The sequence below is a fragment of the Tamandua tetradactyla genome, chromosome 6, assembly GCF_023851605.1.
Source record: "Tamandua tetradactyla isolate mTamTet1 chromosome 6, mTamTet1.pri, whole genome shotgun sequence".
Classification (NCBI taxonomy): Eukaryota; Metazoa; Chordata; class Mammalia; order Pilosa; family Myrmecophagidae; genus Tamandua; species Tamandua tetradactyla.
Window position 1 is genome coordinate 80,240,949 of NC_135332.1, and position 20,836 is coordinate 80,261,784.

Sequence of the window (20,836 nt, forward strand, 5' to 3'; positions counted from 1 at the left end):
AATTCCCTGTCTCAACAGGAGACCTGCCTGCAGCCACAAGGACCTGGTTTCCTTTAAATCCCAGTGAGCCATCCATCATCACCTTTCCATTTTCCAGCTTGTTTATGGCCCACCTGCCTTCTCCCACATTTTGCCCAGTCAGAAAGGAGGAGCTGGTGGACATCACCTTCAATCTGCAAAACTCCAATAAAACAGATCATAAGTTTCATGACCACAGGTGACCCTGAATTGTGGCCACTGCAGCTTCCAAAGACCTTGGCCTGGCCATCCTTCAGGTCCTCTGGGAAACTCGCAAGGTGCCTATGCTCCCACTACCCAGCACACATCTGTTCTTTATTACTCACTCAAGACCCTCAACCCAAAGCCACTGTCACATTCTGTCTCTGCCTGGTACCTCCCGCTTCCAAGGACACTGCAGGTTATGGGACAAGGCAGTGCAGTCCCCGCCCATGACGGTGGCATCAGAGCCACTGTGCTGGCATAGCGAGTACAGCAGGAGGCACTGCTGGGCCGCGTTTAGTGAATACCACCTGCCAAATACCACCTGCACAGGCACTTGTCTGTGAACATCGCCCAGCACCCTGCACTTAATCTTATACTTGATATGGAACACACACCCATGGTCAGCAAGCCTGGGACTTGGTTTCCAGTTAAAGAAAAAAGCCTAGAAAATGACCACTTGTAGACCCTCAGCCAAAAGGACACACAGAACTGCACTCGCGAGGGGAGGTGCACATGGCACCCACCAGCATCCCACCTGCCATGCAGAGGAACACCTGTGGAAATCCCCAGGCCTGGAAGGACAAGGCAGACAGAGCCTGGGGAGGCCGAGGGGCTGGGATCTGAATGCCGAAGGCCCGGAACTGTGTGCTGTTCAACAGACAGCCCCAGCAATCTGCATACAGGCTCCGGTCCTGGGGACCCGTCACCAGTAGGCAAAGCACAGCGGCCAGAAGGTGCAGTTCACAGGAGGCTGGGGAGCTGCTGAGCATGTGGCCAAGTCAATCCAGGGCAAAGGCTGAGAGAGACCCCTACCTTAAACAGCTATACGGCAACATCGAAAGAAGATTGCAAAAGCAAACTTCAGCATGCTTCAAACGAGAACACGGTCTACACACTGAACAAAAGGACTCCTGGGCCACATCAAGAATCGTCTGATCTGTGAAGAATCAAAAAAAGAGGACCCATAATCCTACAAAAACTCAGTTTATAGAAACAGATGAAGAGGGCAGAAATGAAGGGATTAGGTAAAAGAGACTTGGAGATGGCGACACTGAATATGGTCAACACTGTGAAGAAAATCATGCATAGGAGGAAAACATATAGATATAAAGACCAGAAGCTTCCAGAGCTGAGAAATGCAATAAACTTTATGAAAAAAAATTCCATGGATGGACCAAAGAGCAGATTAAAACTTGCAAAATGAAGCAAGGATGAGAAATGAATTGACAAACCTTAAAAGAGTTTCAGTTATCTGTGGGACAGAATGTGGCAATCTGACAAACTTAAATCAGAGCAAAGAAGGGGAAGGGAGACACTTAAAAGAAATAATGGACACAAATTTGCAAATAGGATTAAAACTATAAATACACAAATCAAAACAGCTCAGAGCACCTCAAGCAGGATAAACTCAAAGAAAATACAACAGAAGCACAACATAATCAAATTGCTGAAAACTGGCTATGAAGACCAATCTAGCAGACAGGGTAAAATAGAAATACTAGAGACAAGAAAAGTAAGATAAGGATAATGGCTCAATTCTCATCAGAAACAATGCAATCCAGAACACAGTGGGACAATATTCTTAAAGTCCTCCAGGAAAAAATGAAGAAGCTAGAGTTCTTTTAGCAACAAAATATCTTTCAGAAAGGCAGACAAAATATAGACTTTTTTCAGACACGTAACAGCTGAGAAAATGAAGAGCAGCAGAGCTGAGCTACAAGACACATTAAAGGAAGCCCTTCAGGCTGAAGGAAAATGATCCCACTTAGAAACCTGACTCTACACGAAGAATGAACAGCACTCAAAATGAGAAATAGCTTCTTAAAAATAAAATGACATTTTTCTGACTTTTTAATCTCCTTAAAAGATAACTAATTAATGCAAAAATAAAGACCCTGTATGTAGGTAGGACACAGGTAGAAATGTACTAATATATACACATTGGAAGTGATGATGCTCTGTTCTAAGTCCCTTTAATGGGACGCGACGCAGCACAACTTCATTCTAAGTTAAAAGACACATCTCCCTGCCTGCCGAGGCGAATGGACATCTCCTCTTTTTTTACTTCTTCATCTGCATTTTCTCTTCCATGTTAAACACCTAAAGTGATTAGGTTTTCCAACTGGTTTTGCTGTCTTTTTCAGGTTTCAGGAATTCTTGATGTATTTAAATACTATCTTTTTCCCTGAAAAATGTGTGTGGCACATTGTGGCTTTAAATACATACATGTATACATTCACTGCTTAAAGCCACAATCAAGTAGTAATAAGCATAAATCCAAAACTAAAATAAACCAGCAAAAAAGGCTCACAGCCAGGGTAGACTTGTCTGCAGATACATATGTCTCCTTTCTCAGGGGCACCCACTGTCCTGTGAGTGTTTACTAAAAAGCAGCTGTGGTTTCTGTCATTTGAAAGAGCACGTGACAGCACCAAAGAAGGGTCCTGGGAGATGGTGGGAAACAGCAGCAGCAGCTCAGCCCCACCCAGAGGCCACTACTGAGCAGCTGCTCTTGCCCCAGGACACTAGTCCGAAGTGGGCCCCTGGCCTTGTCACCCCAGTGCACTTGATGGCAACTTGTGGCAGGGGTCCTGACACATGCCCTGGGAAACCCGAGAACACAGCAGACTCAGACGGGGCTCCCACATGACCGTATGGCATTCACATTTGCAGGAGGGCAGCTTGCACAGAATTCCCCAACTCTCCATCTACAGATGAGCCTGGAGTGCTGGCCCACACCCCAGTGGGGGCAAGCACCCCTGGGAACCCCAGCACAGACCCAGTGCCCAGAGAGCTCACAACAGACAGCACTGCAGTGAGACCCCTGTCCACACATGGGGTTTTGCTGTGCACAGGGTGAGACCCACATCTGGGGGGCACCATGGGTAGAGTCACAGCCCTCACAGGCCAGATGGCATCCCAGGATACAGCACGGTCTGTGGGCCAGGGGCTTCCTGTGGTCCCCGGGCACTGTCCTCCACAGCTCCCAGCTAGGCCACTAGAGCTTTCTGGGTGGCTGGGAGTGTGAAAGACTGGGGGAGTGGGGATGGGAGCCATCTGCAAGGACGGCCATGGCAGGCCTCTTTCCTGAGGCGGAACTTGTGAAGTATTCCTGACGCTTTGGGTGAACAGTTGAACTTACCGCTGTCATCCGCCGTGATTGTGGGAAAGCCTGCGGGTGGCCCAGGCTCCCTCTGCAGACTCATTGTGAGCCAGAAGCTGGGGAGGCCGCCTTCTGCCCCCCAGACTCAGAAGGGGCTGCGGATGTAGGTGGGAAGGGGTGCCAGGGTGAGACACGCAGGGCTGCACCTCCTTCCAAGATAGAAGAAAGGAAAGGCAGACTCAGGACAGTTCACATCGACCTGAGGGAAGAAAAAGCCAGGCTCTTTTAATCTACTCTTGTCGGTGCAGACATACTGTAGGCAAGACTTTTGACTAGATTATTTCCATGAGGATGTGACTCCCCCCCCCCATTTAAGGTGGGTCTTAGTTTACCAGAGTCCTTAAAAAAGCTCACACAGAGTTCAGAGCTGACTCAGAGAGATGGCACCACCGTGACATTTGGAGATGCAGACAAAAATGCCCCAGGAGATGCTAAGAGATGAAACCCATGCAAAGTCTATCCCAGAGACGTTAAGTGAAGCCCCACAGGTGCTTAGAGAGGATGCCACTTGGATCAGGAGCTGAAAGCAACAAATGGGGAGCAAGGACCAGCAGACCCAGCCACAGACCCTCACAGGTGAGAGTGTTCCAGATGCCGGCAGCCTTTCCTCCAAGAAAACATCCTCTTGTTGGCATCTTAATTAGGACATTTTCATGGCCTCAGCGTGACAAACTCATAGCGTAATATATCCCCTTTTTAAAAGTCGATGCATTTCTGGCAGCTTTAGCAAACCAGAACACCCTCGTGACCAGGAAGCTCTCAGGAGGAAGACGTGAGGAACAGAAAGACCCAGGTCTCCCTGACCCCCAGAGCAAAGGACAGGCCTTTTCTGGGCCCCACGCATGGCCACTGATGGAAACTGGGGCAGGGGCCCTGGAGGGAAGCCTCCTGCAGCTGCTGACCACCAACCACAGATGGGAATTTCTGCTCTTGAACAGGGACTCGGGAGCTGAGCCTCACTGCTGCCACTGCTGGGACCTCCCCAGACCATGGGGCCTGGGGACCTGAGACCCCATACAGGATAAGGAGGAGAGTCAGTTCCCCATAGGCGCTAGGCGTGCACTTGGCTGGGGACACGAGGCCTGTAGTGCTTTCTTTCTGCAGTTAGAAAACTCACCAAGAACATGGAGTCACCAAGACCACTGAAACCCTCCTCTTGTCTGTCTGTCATGGAGTAGGGTGGGCAGCCTGAGGATAGCATGGGACATCCAGAGGGCACACAGAGGTGTCCTCCCCACAAATGCTGCCCGGGACTCTCATCTAAGCCCAAGGGACACAGTCACTAGACCATTTCAGGGTCAGGTGAGTGATGCTGGTATTTTGTGCCCACCCTAGGGAAGAGGCAAGCATTTGGCACATGTTCTCTTATGGGCAAATCATGAGGACATGCCCAGAGGGTAAATCTGTGGACAAAACTGCCATGAAAACACCTTCCCCAGCCCCCAGGAGGCCCACAGTCACTTACTTGACACACTTGTCCACGTGCGCCATGAAGGCTTCATATTCTTCCCCCGAACTCCTGACAGTTCAAGGCCAGGAAGTGCAGCTTGTGCGTGTGAATGACCTGGGGAGAAGCACACATGGTTAGGCTTGCTTGTGTGTGGGGACAGCAGGGGAGAGGCACATGTACTCAGAGTCGCTTGTGTGGGTGGACAGTCAGGGGGAGGTACACATGCTCAGGGCCGCTCATGCGCATGGACAGTGAGGGGGAGGCACACGCAGTCAGGGACACCAAGAGAGGCCTGCACCTGGGACTCTAGGCATTACCTTACCCTCACGAATCCAGCTGTTTTACTTCTGGTCATCATCCACTTCCCCATTTCTCTAAATTCATAAGAAAGGATACAGAATTTCTTTATACCATCTTTAATAATTTAGGGACAAAATTTTCTAACTACAAAAAGTACATTATAGGATGCATGGGTGGTTCAGTGGTAGAATGCTCGTCTTCCATGCAGGAGATCCAGATTTGATTCCCGGACCACACACCCAAAAAAAAAAATGAAAACAAATAAAAATTAAAATAAAGAAAAGTACATGCAAATTTTTAAATCAGTTATAATCTCATAAGTAAATATAGCCAGTATTGACCTTCCAAAGGTCTCTCCAAAAAGGAGCAAGAAGTGTTTCTGTGAGTGTGCGTGTGGGGTTGTGCGTACAGCTGTGCACACAGACAATTTACTCCCTCTTTGGAAACAATAAAGGGAGCTCCCTGGAAGTGACCAAGCCTGGCAGGGGCCCCTCTGCCCCCAGCCCCCATTCCATAACAGAGGAGGATGCTGAGGCCATAGGGCAGCCCTGACTCAGGACAGGGCACGTGATCCCACGGCAAGCACGAGACTCACTGGACACCTGTGCTCAGGCCCACGCTGCCTTGAGGCTGACATGGAAACCCAGTCACAAACCCCTGCTATGTTCAGACCCTTCCTTGGGCCATAACCCTTCCTTGGGCCACGAGGTCAAACGCTCCCACTGGAGGCCAGCTAGTTAAGTATGCTGCAGACTTTCCTGGCTTGCTCCTCCATCTACTTTGGAAAGGGGCTTAGCATTAATTCACGAGATTTCCACTTTCCATCCTACACAAGCTCAACCACTCCTGGGAAGGACACGAGCAAGGGCATGGTTGGGGTCACTGTGAGAGGTCAGTCAAGGACACAGAAGTCCCCCAGCCCCAGAGGCGAGAGCTCAGGTCAGAAAGAGACCAAGTCGTGACACCCCCAGCCACCCACCCCCACCCCTGCTGCAGCCTGTGGCCTTCACAGGTGACAGACATTCCTACAGAGGCAGAAATCACCACAGTACTCATTTCTGGAATCTCAGCATCAAGAATCTCAGAAATTGGCATCAAATAAAAATTGCCAACCAGAAAATACTACAGAAACATTTCATGGCCAGGGGCTGGGTTCCAGGTGGAACCAACAGCCGCAGGCCTTGGGGGCAACAGCTACCTGCTGCTTCAGCTTCCTCCTGCACAGAGGGGACTAATGGGGCTACTGGGAGGCCACCTAATGCCGAGGCACAGGGGACCTCAGCATGACCCATGCCCATGCCCTGCAATCACCAGGTGGAAGGGAATGTACCACCTGCTCTGACCCCAGGACTTCCTTCTGTGACTTCTGCTCACTCCAAGTGGAATTTGTCATGGATTTCTGTCCCCGAGTCTACCAGCATGAACATCAGTGCTTGGCCCTGCTCAGCCTCAGCTTCTGTGAAGACTCTCAGGCTGGGCCTTGCACTGGCCCCTGAGCAGCCTATGCCATCCCTGGGGTAGCGGGCAGCTGGGTTCTCTCACGGCCAGGACAGGGTCAGACAAGCACGGCTCTCATGATGCACCACCTTGACTGTCGCCATGCACAGGCCAGGCCAGGGGTGTGGTCCATGCAATGCCCCCTGAGTCCCCCAGCCATGTCCTGAGGCACCACAGAACAGAGCTCATGAGTAGGGCCTGGAACTGGAAGGGAGACAGAGGGGCCACGCAGGATCAGGGCGTGCGGAAGAAGCAGCAGCCAGCTCTCCTGAGCCCTCGGCCACCCTTCCCCAGGACACTCACCACTTCCCCTGGCCTCTGCCCTGCTATGTCTCCTTCCCTTCCAGGAACATAAACATCAGGTTCACCCCCTGGAGTATCTTCTAGAAGAGGCTTATGACCTTGGGTCTGTACCACACCTGCTGGGCCTCCAGGCCTCACATCTATATTCCAGTGAGGAAGGAGAAGAAAGGACCGAAAATTAAATGAAAAAGAAAAAAACAAACACTTTCTCTTCTAGAGGCTTACCTGATTTTATTTAGAAAAACTGCCTCAGAGTTCCCAGGGCCAGTGTGCACATGAGTGGGGAGCATTAGCTGGCAGCCATGTCCAGGCCTGGCACGTAGAGAGAGAAGCTGGGGGAAAGTAAGATTCCCACTGGGCCACAGGCTCATCTCCCACCCAGTGGGGCTGTGGGCCCTTGGGTGCAGCTGCCCTGGGTGCTGCCCAGACATTGTCCCCCTACAGCACAATCTCCAGGTCTGAGAGGGATCTAGCCAGGGTTCTCAAGAGAAGCACCACAGGGACCCTACCTTCACCCCCAGAGGCTGTCAGGAGGGCTGTGCTCAATGCCACGGCTAGGGTGGCCTGCAGGGGGATGGTTGGTGAATCCCACCCCAGCAGCATGGCTGTAGGCTGCAGGGGCCTCCCACTGCTCCTCACAGTACCAGCCCTCCACCACCTGCCCCCGATCTGACCCCCATCAGTCAGATCTGCTCCATACCAAAGACTATAAACCTCAACTTCCTCGGCCCCCATCCCCCCAGCAGGAGCTCTGACCATCCACCAGGTCCCCCAAGACCCACCAAAGGGCCTGTGTTCCCCTACCCACCCTGTTCACCATCCGGCTTCTCTTGGCAGATTCCTGGAAACCTATCAGGTTCCGGGCCTTCAGCCTGCCCCATGAAAGTCAGACTTGTCAATCCCCACAATCACAAGAGTCAATTACTATAATAAATCTCCTCATATTAGCATAATACGCTATGGGTTCTGTTTCCATGGGAAACCTAATACATCCCCCTTTAGGCTTCTCTTTACTCAGAAATCTGCAGTTCTTCTAACACTGGGGCTTTATGGATGAGAAGCCTCATGGGTGCGGGTTGAGGCATCTCTTTCAAGCTGAGCAGAGGGTGACAGCGGCACCAACCCCAGAGGGTACCAGGCACAGGTAGGTGGGAGCTTCCATCACCAAGCCGGGGTGCCCAGCCAGCACCCCTAACCCACCACCAGGCTGCCCACCAGGGCCCGTGCCAACTCCTTTCCCTACCAACCCCCTCGCGGTGAACTAGTCTGGGACCCAGACACCAAGCTGCCCGCACTGGGGCACGGGATCCTCAAGGCCTTTGGTTACTGCTTTCTCACTGGGCACCCTGGGCACTGAGGTGCCCCAAGTCACTGTCACTTCCACAGTCCTCGAAGTCATGGGCTCTCAGAACTGACACCCACGAGCTCATCACCACAACCTCTGCCTGAGTGGCACGCTCTGCACTCAACAACCCCACTCTTCCCAGGTGGCCTGGAGGCGGCCGGCCACACAGCAGCACAGCAAGATGCCAGGCATGCACCATGAAACACAGTCACGACAGCAGCAAGCATTCCCTAACCCTGGAAGGCAGCACAACATGGGGTGTCTGTCTCTCATGTGGGCTAAGGGGGACCTAAATCACAAGCCCTGGCCTCATTCAGATGCTGGCAGGAGACCCTACAAACAGAGGAGAGCAGCATGGGTTCCCTGGAAGCTGGTGAATGCCAAATGGACGTGGCTTTGCTGCACCCATCAGATGAAAGGGCACACTCTGTACCTCTCAGGGACATGGGGCACGACACAGCTCTGCAAACTAACCTGGGCTCCAATGGCCCTGTCAGTAACCAAGTCAGTTGGTCCTGCACGAGGGTGTCATCTCCAAGGAATAAAGCAAGGAAGAAATCACAGGTGAACTAACCTGGACACACACTGCACTAATGTGGTCGCAAGCAGCTGCATGGAGAAAACCAAACCACAGTGAGAAGCAGGGTCCTAGGACGTCATGCAGCCAGCAAGCTGCACTGAGGCAGACCCCATCCTGCTCCCCCCTGTCCTGCCCACCCTGGCCCTGTCCCACTGGGCCCAAACTCTCCTCTAGGAGCCCCAAAGCTCCCAGCTATATGCCCACAAGGTTTTTCAGCCTGGACAACCCTGGCTGCCATTGATAGCCTTGGACCCCAACAGGAGCACAAGGCCCACAGGGCCTGGCCCCAAAACTGGACCCACACGCATCCCACAGGCTGTGACTTGGCCACTTCATGCCATGCCCCAGGCACACCTGAAACCCAGGGGCTGGTCATGCCCCAAGATGCTCCTTCCAGCACAAGCTGCAGAGGGCACGCTTCAGAAACACAAAAGCAGGCACAAGTGAAAGCCTGTGACATTCCCACATTTAAGAGACCAAGCAGAAGTGTAAGCTAAACACACAAAGTGTCACTTTTCATATGAAAACTAAGTACTAAAATGACAACACCTTCATCTTGGAAAACGAATGAGTTATTAAAATTAAGCAGTCACCGGACAAACACTTTACATGGCATCGGGAAGCTTTCCTTCCTTCCTTAAATGGAGCAGGGGTGGCCACACGGCCAGTGCAGGGAGCAGCGATGGCCAGCGGAGCTACGGGGAGCCTTCTCTGTCCTCACTGCCAGGCAGGCCCACTGTCAAACCACCTCAAGGGAGTCCTAAGGATACCAGGAGGCGACAGAGAAGTCCTGACTTGATCGACTTGGACCCCTCTTGGCCCAGGTCTGCTGCCCCAACTGCAGCTTCACCTGCAGCCACCCACACCACCCAGAAGAAGCCAAGAGGGTCTAAGTGGGTAAACCTAAAACATGTTTATAGTTCCCACCCCTGAGTGTGTGGTGTGCTAAGGCTTTATCCCTGAATCAGGACACTGTTTAGAACACAACCTGCCTCCCTAGAAAAGCAAGCAGGAGGACGAGCTGACCCCACGGCACACTGCAGCTACTGCCAGAAGTGGGATGGGTGAAGTGAGGTTGCCCCTGACAGGGTCCTGGCAAAATGCGCTTCTGGACACGGACCATCCCTGCCCCATGGCAGCCAGGACCGGCCTGATGAGGCCCAGCAGCGCCCTCCCTCCCCCTGGGACACTGCTCAGTCTGGGAGTTTGGGAAGCCAGCTGGGCAAGAGGGGACAAGTGGCCAGGAGGAGTCAGGGGTCAGAGGTCAGGGGTCAGCATGTGGGGTCCAGAGCTAAGGGTTAGAGTTCCTGGGCAGGGGTTGGGAATCCAGGGCACCACACTTGCGGTTCAAGACCCAGACTGACCCAAGACCCAGAGGTCAGGAGCTGTGGTCAAGGGTCAGAAACCAGGGGTGGTTGCTTAGATCGGAACTCGGGGTTCTGAGGCCAGGACCAGGATATGGGGCAGGAACTGGGAGTCAGGGCTGATAATTCGAGCCCAGGGTTCAGGGGCCGGGACCCGAGTTCGGGTCCGCTTCTAGGGCCGTATCCAGGACCGTGTTCGGGACCCGGGGCCACGGGTTCAGGGCCGGGGCAGGCAGGAGAGCAGAGTTTTGGGCAGCGGCCGTCGGGGTCTGAATTCGGGGTCCGGAGCCCGCGCCCCCTGCCCCGGCCCACGCGGCGGGCACTCACCTGGAGGAGCCGCAGCCCACGGTGGCGGCGTCCGGGGCGGCCGCCCGCCCCGCCAAGGCTCCTCGGCCCGGCCTGGCCCGGCCGGTCTCAGCGGCGGCCGCGGGGCCTCAGCCGCGACGGGGGCGTCCCCGGGCCCAGGGCGGGAGGCGGAGGGCTGGGTACGGCCGGCGGCGCGGCCTCGCTCGCTCCTGCTGCGTTGTCGCCGCCCCGCGCGCTCCTGGCCGCAGCCAGCCCTCAGGGCGCCCAGAACAGCCATTAGTTCCCTGCCGGGAAGGTTCCCGCAGCCGCTGCAGCCTCGTTCCGAGGACGGGTCCCGCCCCTCACAGCCGGTGGGGCGGGCGGGGCGAGACCGCGGGGCGGGGGGGGGGGGGGGGGGGCGCCTGTCAGTCGGACCGAGCCGCCGCGCACGCCCCGCCCTTACCTGCCTCCCAGCGCGAAGCCGCGGAGGATCTGCATCCCCGCGCGCCTTGCTGACGTCACGGCCCGGCTCCGCCGGCTCCTCTTAAAGAGGCCGCGTAAAGCGGGCATCTGAGAACGGCTGGCTCCGCTGCAGCTCCCGCGCCTGCCAGTGAGCACCCGGCCCTCTTCACCTGCCCAGCGCGAGACCCTCTCGGCCCGACGCGGGTAGGGAAGGGACCACGGAGCCGGCTCGTGGGGTCTTGCAGCGCCGCAGCGCGCGCGCAACTGCACGGCCGGGAGATCGGCACAGAAATAGGCGAGGTGGAAGCGAGGCCGGGTGGGTTGGCTTCCGCGCCGGCTGTCCCCGCCCCGGTGCTGATGCGAGCGCCTGGCGTCCGTTATTCATTCGGCAGCCCCGCTCGAGGGCCTCGGCCCGGCCCCGGTGCAGCGCGCCGCCTGCGAGGGATGCCGAGGGCGGGACGCGGTGAGTGGGAGCCCAGAGGACTGCACGCCCGTGCAAACACCGCGCACGCACACCTGCACACACGTGCCCACGGGGCGGGAAGGAGGGACCCACAGCAGGAAAGCGCATGGCCCCGTTCCCATGGTTAGACTCAGAGAAAACACCTGCGGACCCCACGTGCTACAGCAGTGGGAAGGAAATCCACAAGAAGGCAGAGCATAATAAAGAGCCGGAAAGAGGAGGGGCTGCCGAGGGCAGGGGCACGGCACCAGGGAAGAAAGGGCCTCGCTTCACAGGGAAGGATAAAAGTCTGGTGCTGCAGCTTTTGAAAAATGAAATAAAATAAAAAATGAAACAAGATAATAAAATAACTTATGAACTGCTGAGGGAGATTCCAGTTTCTGAGAGATGAAGGATGTAGAATAGGTTTAACCCCAGGTTTAAACGAGCTGGCTTGTAAGATACTGTATCATGTATAGAATACACTTTCTTGCAAGCATATATTAAATCCTCATCGAAATTGTTCGTGTACTAGGCCTTTAAAAAGGCTCAATAATTCCAAAAAGTTGTTCTTGTACCGACCACACTTTTTTTATGTGAAGAGATAAACTAGAAATGAGTCAGGGCAGCATGATCACCACCCGTCAGGGGCCTGGCATGCTGAGTGGGGCCACTCGCTCACACTGACCCTGACAATGGGACGTGAACCCCCTCGGATGGGAGGGAGAGGCCAAAGCGGTCCAGGGACACGTTCCAGACCAGGCCATGGGTGGACGGGCGGATGGTCAGGACAGATGATGGGCAGGACAGGTGATGGGCAGGATGGGTGGAAGGGCAGGATGGACAGGAAAGCCTGGTGGGAGTGCATGGACTCCCTGCATGGGCGCACGGTGCTGGGCACTAGGGCATGGAGTTCTGGGCGCACGGATGTGGTGTGCTGGGCACAAGTATGTGGGGTGCTGGGCACAAGGGCATGGGGTTCTGGGCACATGGATGTGGGGTGGGGGGCGTGAGGGTGTGGGCTACTGGGCACGTGGACGCGGGGTGCTCAGCGCATGTACATGGGGTGCTGGGTGCAAGGGCAGGCACTGGTGGGCTCAAGGGTGCAGGGTGCTGGGCGCGTGGACACAGGGTGCTGGGCACTATGGCATGTGGTGCTGGGCATGAAGGTGCAGCCCTGCTCCACGGGGAGCAGCCTCTAATTCTCCACGAGAATTTGGGCCTTCATATTAGTTAGTGTGGTGTTACATTCAGTTGTCAACTTGGCCAGGTGAAGTCACCTAGTTCTGTTTTGGATGGGTTAACTTTTTAAAAATATTCTCTTTACCTATTAACTTCTTAATTGGCAAGTGTGTGTGTGCTTATTCTAGTGCACTCTTCCTTCAAAAAATATCTTCAGTGATGAAAATACCTTTGTGTTGTCCAATATCATGGTCACTTGTCACATATGAAATGTTGCTAGTGCAACTGGTTTGTAAGTTTATTTAATTTGAATTTGAATATGGTTAGCGACTACTATATTGGAACTAGTAACTCAATAGTTTGAAAAGTTGAATTTCTTATTAAAATAGCTAATAGAAAAACAGAATTTAGGAGTATAGGGACTCATGCTATGAATTTTCCGTTAGGTATATGATGGAAAAGATAGTTCATAGTGCCCACTGGGAGGCATCACTAAAAATGAACTGATGGGAATGATCCTAAATAGCACTTCTAATCACCTGTGGCTAGAATTCAACACCAATGGATCTGACACTGACCAAGGTTTTCAACTCACTTACACTAGTAAGTAGCATATGACTTAATCATTTTCATTTTATTTTTCATTCTGTTTGAATATATTTGCTACTTAGCTGAATGTTTAATTTTTAAAATGGATTTTTTCTTGGTCCTACTGTGTTTTATGTTGCCATTGAGCTCTGTACAGTGTTGAACAGTCAATAAAATTAAACACAATACTAGAAGCAATATTATGAACTTTATCTATTTATAAGTATTTATATTTTAGTACTATAGTAGAAAGACCTGAAAGGAAAACATCTCATAAGAACTGTTAGGTTTCAAAATATTGATTGTGACATAGTAGTTACTGGCAAAATTCATATATTTGTGATATATTTAGATGAATGTTTGATAAAATTAGTAATAGTGTTTTTATGCCTACTGCACACCAGTGCTTTTCCTTGTCATATATAAACACACACATATATATATACGTACACACATATATATTAAGCCATTTATTATAATTTATAGATATAGGTTAGGTATTATAGAGTACTACATATATGTGTGTATATCTCAGTCTATTTATGTATCTATTGTGTATTAGGACTTATCACAAGTAATTCCCTAGATGAAAAATTAAGCAAATAGTTTAAGTAACTTACCCAATATAACAGGTATATTAGTTGGGGGAGCTAAGACTAGTTTTAAGCAGTGCCCTGTAGTCTCCACTATTAATACAAATCAGTATGCAAAAGGGTTTATAAAAGATGAAAGTAAAGAAGACAAAGAGGGAGAATAATAAAGGAGAGGAAAAGGTTACTTTTTCAAAAAGAGGGGTTGGAAATCTGAGGACTGTCATTGTCAACAATTTTTAGTTCCAAAGAAAGTAAAAATGTTAAGTACTTGATGTGAATAGCTAATTAAAGTTAATTAATGAATTCATTAAAAGGCTAAAAATATGTAATCAGTTCAATCCCTCACTAGTTTTAGGATTAAAATGACATCAAACACCACAGTACCAAACATATAAGTTTGTATTTTTGAGCATGAAAGTATGTCAGTGATCATCAAGACTAAACCTTTTCTTTGACAGATGAGCAAATGAAGGCCTAGAACAGACAGTAATCAACCCAGACACAGAGCTAATCTGGGGGCCAAAGAAGAAGCTTAATTCTCTCAAATCCCCTTTGTAGGTTAAATCACAATGAAGAATTATAATATGTTAAGCAAAAATAGAAGTAGAGTAACTGACATCATGAGAAAAACCAATTTTTCATTTTCCATGAAAATAATAAGCTCAATCAATGGAGAGTACATTAATTAGATTGTATGTACATAATTAATTAGTAAAAATTGACATGATAAAAGTAATTTATAATTACATTTTTTCTTTAAAAGAATTCTACTTTTCAGTATTTTACTTTCAGAAATTTCCATGAGCTTTTGTAAAACAATTTTGCTCTGCTTGAGGAAAAAAATGCATACTATTGGGACTATTTTTCCTTCTATTTCTGGTTCTCCATCATGTTGAACGTTTTATTTTATTTTATTCCTTGGATATATGACTTCCCACTTCCTTGATTCTATGTGGGTCTTAAAAAAATACAGAAATATGGATACTTGAGAAGGAAAACTGTTTGGCAAAACTTTTGTTTAGGTTTCTCAATTTGGTATAACTGTGGGGAAAATCCCTTCTGCATCTAGGTCATTTCTCCAAACCTCTTACCAGTAAATGTATTTTTATTTTTTTTATAGACTTAGCTTATCTTAAAATCATAATATCCTCCTGTCGTTTGTATAAGCAAAGGATAGATAACTTTGACCTGAGTCCTTCATTCTCTCCTATATACATCTATACGATCTCATCCTCCACATTGCTCTGAGTCAATATACCCTCTTCCAAGGCTGTTTTATACAAAACGTGCCATGTTTTGGCTCAGTTTTATTTCTCATTATTTTCTAACCCAAATTACTGCTTTTTATTTTTCCTCCAATTATTTTCCAATTGGAGTAATTCTTTATACATGGACACTTGGTTGTAGATTCTCACAGTTGTGCAAAGATATCCAGAAGTAAATTCACACTGGAATTTTAAGTAACTGGAATCATAATTGAGGAGAGCTTACTGAAGTGTTTCAAGATTTCATACTATCCATATATTTTCCAAATAGTAATTCAGAACCCTTACATGCTCCAGAAACCCTGGGACTAGATTAAGGTAAGAGGTTGTAGGCTTCATCTGTCATTATGCCCATCCTGTATCATCTGGAAGGATTGCTTCAATACGTTATTTTCAGCCCCCATTGGTCTACATATGGCTTTGTAGCTGCACATATCTCCCTGGAATCCAGCATATATATTCAAGATATATATTTTTTCTTTTTCAATGCAATTTTTGAGGTGTATTCATATACCATACAATTCATCCAAAGTATGTAACCAGTGGCTCATAATTTAATTACATAGTTGTGCATTCATCAACACAATAAATTTTAAAATATTTTCATTACTCAAAAAAATAAAAAAAGAGAGAAAGAAAATATTCTATCATTGATCCTTAGCATTGGTGTGGTACATTTATTACTATCGATGAAAGAATGTTAAGATATTACTGTTAACTGTAGACCATAGTTTGCAATAGGGGCATTTTTCCATATACCGTTCTATTATTAACTCCTTTTAAGAGGATTCAAGACTTTTAGCTGGAACTATTTAGTTCTTAGTATAATCAATTTGAAAAGAGTAATATTTGGTATCTTCCCTGCCTTCTTCACCTCCTTGCCGTCATCTACAAATACAGACACTCCTCAAGTGAGATTATTACTTACAAAATTGTTTTAGCTGGAATTTGCTGAGAGATGGGGAAAGATATTTGTAATAGAGAAGTAATGATGCCAATGGCTATATAATCAAAATATTATTAAATTCATACTAAAGTCTTAGATTTAAACACTAAGTAATTAAGTTTAGGAAATCCCAAGCTTCTCACAAAGTGATGGAATACTTGACTCAAATGCTCATCCCTAAAAGATGTTTTGAAAATAATGAATGGTTATAAAATACTTTCAGCATATTACTAAAGTTCAAGATTATGTAAAGAAGCTTTAAACCAATTATTTTCAAAATACTTTTATAATTTCCTCTTGTCATGTTTTAGTATTACTTAAGAAAATATTAGTATTTATGTTTCATTTCCAAATGTAATCTACGTACATGAGTAGATTAGTAGATGCCAGTCCAAAGTAAATGTTTAGCTTTATCCTAAAGTTTTTAGAAATGGGTATAAATAATATTAATATATCCTTTTAAATTTGCAACATACTCTCACCTACCTTCTAATTTTACCATCCTGACAATTCTTTGTCTGGTTAGACAGCTACTATTACTCTTCTTTATAAATTTGATATTGAGTGTCTGAATTTTTCAGTCTCTAAAGCTTTCCTATTTGGTGAGTGGTACAGCTGAAACCCAAATCCAGTTTTCTAAATGAAGCCTAGAACTGTTGACATATTCATTTTCAAATATTTTAGATTATCCCACTATATAAGTGCCATATATATTGACTGATAAATATGCATGCCAAGGCATTTGTAAGAAAGAAAAGTTGGGCTACCTTTGGTCCAAACTGGAAAAAACAAATTAATCAATAGGCATTTATTAGGCAACTATTATTTTCTGTGTAGTAGGTAGGCAAAGAAGAAAAATTCACCTCCATTACAAAATATTGCTTTTTATTATAGATTTGTCTATTTTCATAACAGATCATTTCCTTTTGATATGTAATTATGTGAATTGGGAGCATAACCTATAAGTTGTTTGTAATCAAGAACAAAGGGGTGTTCATTTTTTTAAATCCCCTTTATACAGATGTCTGATCTGATATATAAAAAAGCTTAGCTTTGATTATTGTTATTTAAGCTATAATCCATGGAACACAAAGATGCTACAGAATTCTGTCAAGAAAATAAAAAATAAGAGTTTCACCATATTTAACATAGCATTTTTATAAAACTCTCCAAATATCAGTAAAGTTATATTGAAAATGGATTACCATGTTTTCTAAATATTTCAGCAAATATTTTATACACATGGAGTCTTAGAATTTTTTTAAAATCCTTTATTGTATTAGTAATTATTTAAAACAAGCGTGTGGCACTAGTATAGATTTACCCAAGAATGTTCCAAGAATTGTCACTCTTAATGAACTTTTAGCACAGAAATTATGAGAGAATTTGGAAATGGAGCTGCCTTTGTGGATCATATACCCTTAGCTATTTCAAGAGAAACACACACATCCTCTGTGGTGGTTCAACAAAAAATTCTTGCTAAAAGGATCTAGTTAAAGAACTGTAGTTTAGAGAAACCTCTTGGGGCTAGCTTGGTGAATATTTTTTCCAATTGATCAATGGATGCACATGTATTACCTATTCAACAAATATTGGCACAGTTTTGAAACTGAGCGCTCCAAAGAAGTGTTTCCTGTGCACAAATCAGTGACTTCAGATAGTGTGCTCACATGTAACACACATGAAAAATTGATGACTAGAAATGTGACTATTTATAATTACTTTCCTAACTATATTATGGACTCTGTGTAGCAGTTGGCTCAAGGCCCTCATTCACAGTGACCAAAGGATTGCTTGAGTCATAACATATTTCCTTTGTATGTATTTATATATATGTATTCAGATAAGTTCTATTAGAATGTAAATAGTATAATAATAATGTAAATATATCCTAGAGTATGAAATACACATATCATCAGGGAGCCATAGTTCATTTGGGGAAATTATTCTAATAGTGTATTCTAATTAGATAATAATTATTAAATAATAACTATTAGAATATTATTCTAATATTCTAATTATTCTATTATTTTAATTGTGTAAATATATTTATAATGAAAGTAAATAGAGTTTTCCAGAAAAGTGAGAGATCAATGAAGGCTGGAATATTTACAGAAAGATCCAGAATTTTCTTGCTTCTTACTGCTAGGTATCCTATGCCCAGTTCCTCAAGATTAAAATGCCATTCCTTACATGAGGTTGCTCTCCTTTCCAACTGCCCTAAGCAGATTGCTTGCTTTCTCTTCTATGTCCCCATTACCTCTTACATTATATCTCTGCATTTTTGCTTTCACCTATAAAATGTGAAGTTCTCAAGAGAAGTAATCCTAACTTTTGTAACATTGTAGCACATACATAGCCACTTAACTAGCTCTCTAGTTGATCTAGAATTTGCATGAAAGGAGACAAGTAGATATAAGTAGGAGAGAGGATTCCAAAAGAGTGGAATATAATGAATATGAGTTTTAGTAGGGTATACAAGGGGAGTTCAGTGGTAGAATTCTCGCCTGCCACATGGTAGACCTGGGTTCAATTCCTGTTCCATCCAGTTCCCCCAAAACACAAACAAGCAAAAAGAAATAAATAAAAAACAAAACAAACAAAAACATTCAATAAATGGTGCTGCAATAATGGGATACTCACATGGAAAAATAATGAAATGTGACCCCACTGAACAGCATCAAAAAAGAAAAAGAGTTTTATTAGAATGAAGGATGCATGTTGAGAAAAAAGTAGAAAAACAAAATTAGCTACATGGGAAACTGATTATCAAAGCCTTTAAAAGCTAGGTAAAGGTATTGGTTATAGATAAGATTGATTAACAAAGGAACCATCAATAGTAATTGAGCGATGGGATGTAGAGAATGATTAACTGACAATAGTATAAATATCAGTACAACAGTTACTCCAAATTGCTCTTTCAGTCCCATCATCAACCTACAAGCTACTTGAAAATAAAAAATAGGATTACTTGTTGATTTTTGCATTAACACGTTAATGGACCTGAGCAGATCACTGCTGTTCATAAATTGAGTAATCTTCAGATTGAATGTGTTATATACATTAAAATAAAGGAATGCCTTAGTCAGGAAAGATGGGGGATCATTAGTAGTCTTGGAAGAATAGATGAATGAACCTTCCAAATGGAAGCTTTAGCAGTGATCTCTCAAGTATCCTGGGCAAAGAAACCTAAGCAAGTAAGTGCTTAATAGTACGATCCCATTGGGAAAATTAGTGCTATTATAGAAGTGAATTAATCAGTCTATCCCATTAAGTCTATGGTATTTATTTAATAACCTCCCTTGCTCTGATTTCATGCTTACTGGGCAACATTCTCATTATGATTTGGATGTTCATATGGCTTTCCCAATAGAAAAAGAGTGATTTATTGATGTTTTCATGGGTATTCTGGTACATAGACTGATTACATTTATTATTTTAAATTAGGAAATTGGCATTCTGGCATTATATTTAAGTCACAAATCTGGTTGGGTATGCTGATACGGTCAGGTATCCTACAAAACTACACAGTAAAGCCTCTTGAGAGTCAGCCTGCTAATTTTCCATAGAATAATCCACATCCATCTCTGTTGCAAACTTCATTTTTTTGTTGTTTAAAACTTTTGCACCATAGACTATAGAGTGGGGAATCCACAGTCAAGCCCTCTATGATGTTATAGTAAAAGAACTTGAAGTGAAGGACTTGTGAGAATAGATAAGATAAAAACAGTTGGATACAAAGCCATTTTCAGAGAACCATTAAAATGCTTTAGATGAACAACCAGATATGCAGGGCAGAATCACTACTAGTCCATGTGGCATCCTTTTACCATCCTTTTTTTTTTTTGAGCCCTTACTCTGGAAAGTTACGATTCTCAGAGCACAACCTATACAGCTATACTATATGGCTCTGAAAATGAATTAAGTATAAAGTCTGAAATCAAGAGAGAGTCCTAGCCTTTGAGTCTAGATAATTTGCAGATGACAGTATTTTCTTTAGAGAGAGAAATTGCCCTCTCCTTCATCCTCCCCATTCACCAGTTTTTTCATGACTAGTTCATTTTCATTCTACTGGGTACTAAAATGTCATCTCTCAACACTGAATTGTCTGCTTAGCCCCTTTACTCTACTTAGCTTTATTATAATTAATCAAATTCCCAATTATTTTTATACACTTTTTTTTGTTCCTCTCATTTAATTGCTGGCAGATATGATCTATTTTGCTTACCACTGCAGATCCAGACACAGCTATATTTTATAGCACTTAACTAGTTTATTGCCCATACACTCAATTAATATTTGTTGAGTGGATAAATGGATAACCTTGGAGGTATACATCCAAAAGTCACTCACATGAATCTCAACAACTAGCCTCAAAAATAAAGTAATTGTCATGTCTTGTGGCTAGTTTTAAATCCTCAAGTGGATGATCTCTTATACTTTATATTTATTTGTTTATTTTTTTTACGTGGGCAGGCACCCGAAATCGAACGTGGGTCCTCAGGCGTGGCAGGCAAGCACTCTTACCTGCTGAGCCACCGTGGCCTGCCCACTTTATATTTACTTTGGTATGCAATTTCAAGTGTAGTGGTTGCCATTAGGTTGCATATATGCTGAAGTTTGGAAAATAAAAACAATTGTGAAAGTAAGAAGAAGGAGAGGCAGCTGGAGTATAAATGCAGTAGAGAGACTCAGCAGAGAAAATTTCCATCCTACCTTGCCTTCTACAATTTGCCGGATATCCTGACTGACCAGTAGATATTGGCAAAAGGTTGAACAGAGAGAGAAATAATACCATAAAATTTTATGCTTTGGTTTGTGATTGAGTCACTCAAAAGGGATAGTTTTA

At 45.9% G+C, this 20,836-nt stretch overlaps 1 protein-coding gene and 1 long non-coding RNA gene across 25 annotated transcripts in view; one reads left to right on the forward strand and one right to left on the reverse strand.

Annotated features, from left to right (window-relative positions):
- LOC143688455 (uncharacterized) overlaps positions 1-10,546 on the reverse strand; it is a 54,795-nt gene extending 44,249 nt beyond the window's left edge. For 11 of the 24 annotated variants that reach the window (XR_013178078.1, XR_013178081.1, XR_013178080.1 and 8 more), the window contains exons 1-3: positions 4,851-10,546; positions 3,365-3,584; positions 1,036-1,159 (exon numbers count right to left, since the gene is read on the reverse strand). Coding sequence is in view for 11 of the 24 variants with exons in the window: in XM_077166372.1 (XP_077022487.1) it covers positions 1,036-1,159; positions 3,365-3,428 (188 nt within the window). In the remaining 13 variants the exon portion in view is untranslated. The other 13 variants (XM_077166363.1, XM_077166365.1, XM_077166364.1 and 10 more) reach the window with 13 other exon arrangements.
- A 545-nt stretch (positions 10,547-11,091) lies between these two features.
- The window catches only part of LOC143686163 (uncharacterized), a 51,936-nt gene continuing 42,191 nt past the window's right edge, over positions 11,092-20,836 (forward strand). The window contains exon 1 of the long non-coding RNA XR_013176943.1: positions 11,092-11,175. This is a non-coding gene — a long non-coding RNA (uncharacterized LOC143686163). The remainder of the gene's footprint in view (positions 11,176-20,836) is intronic.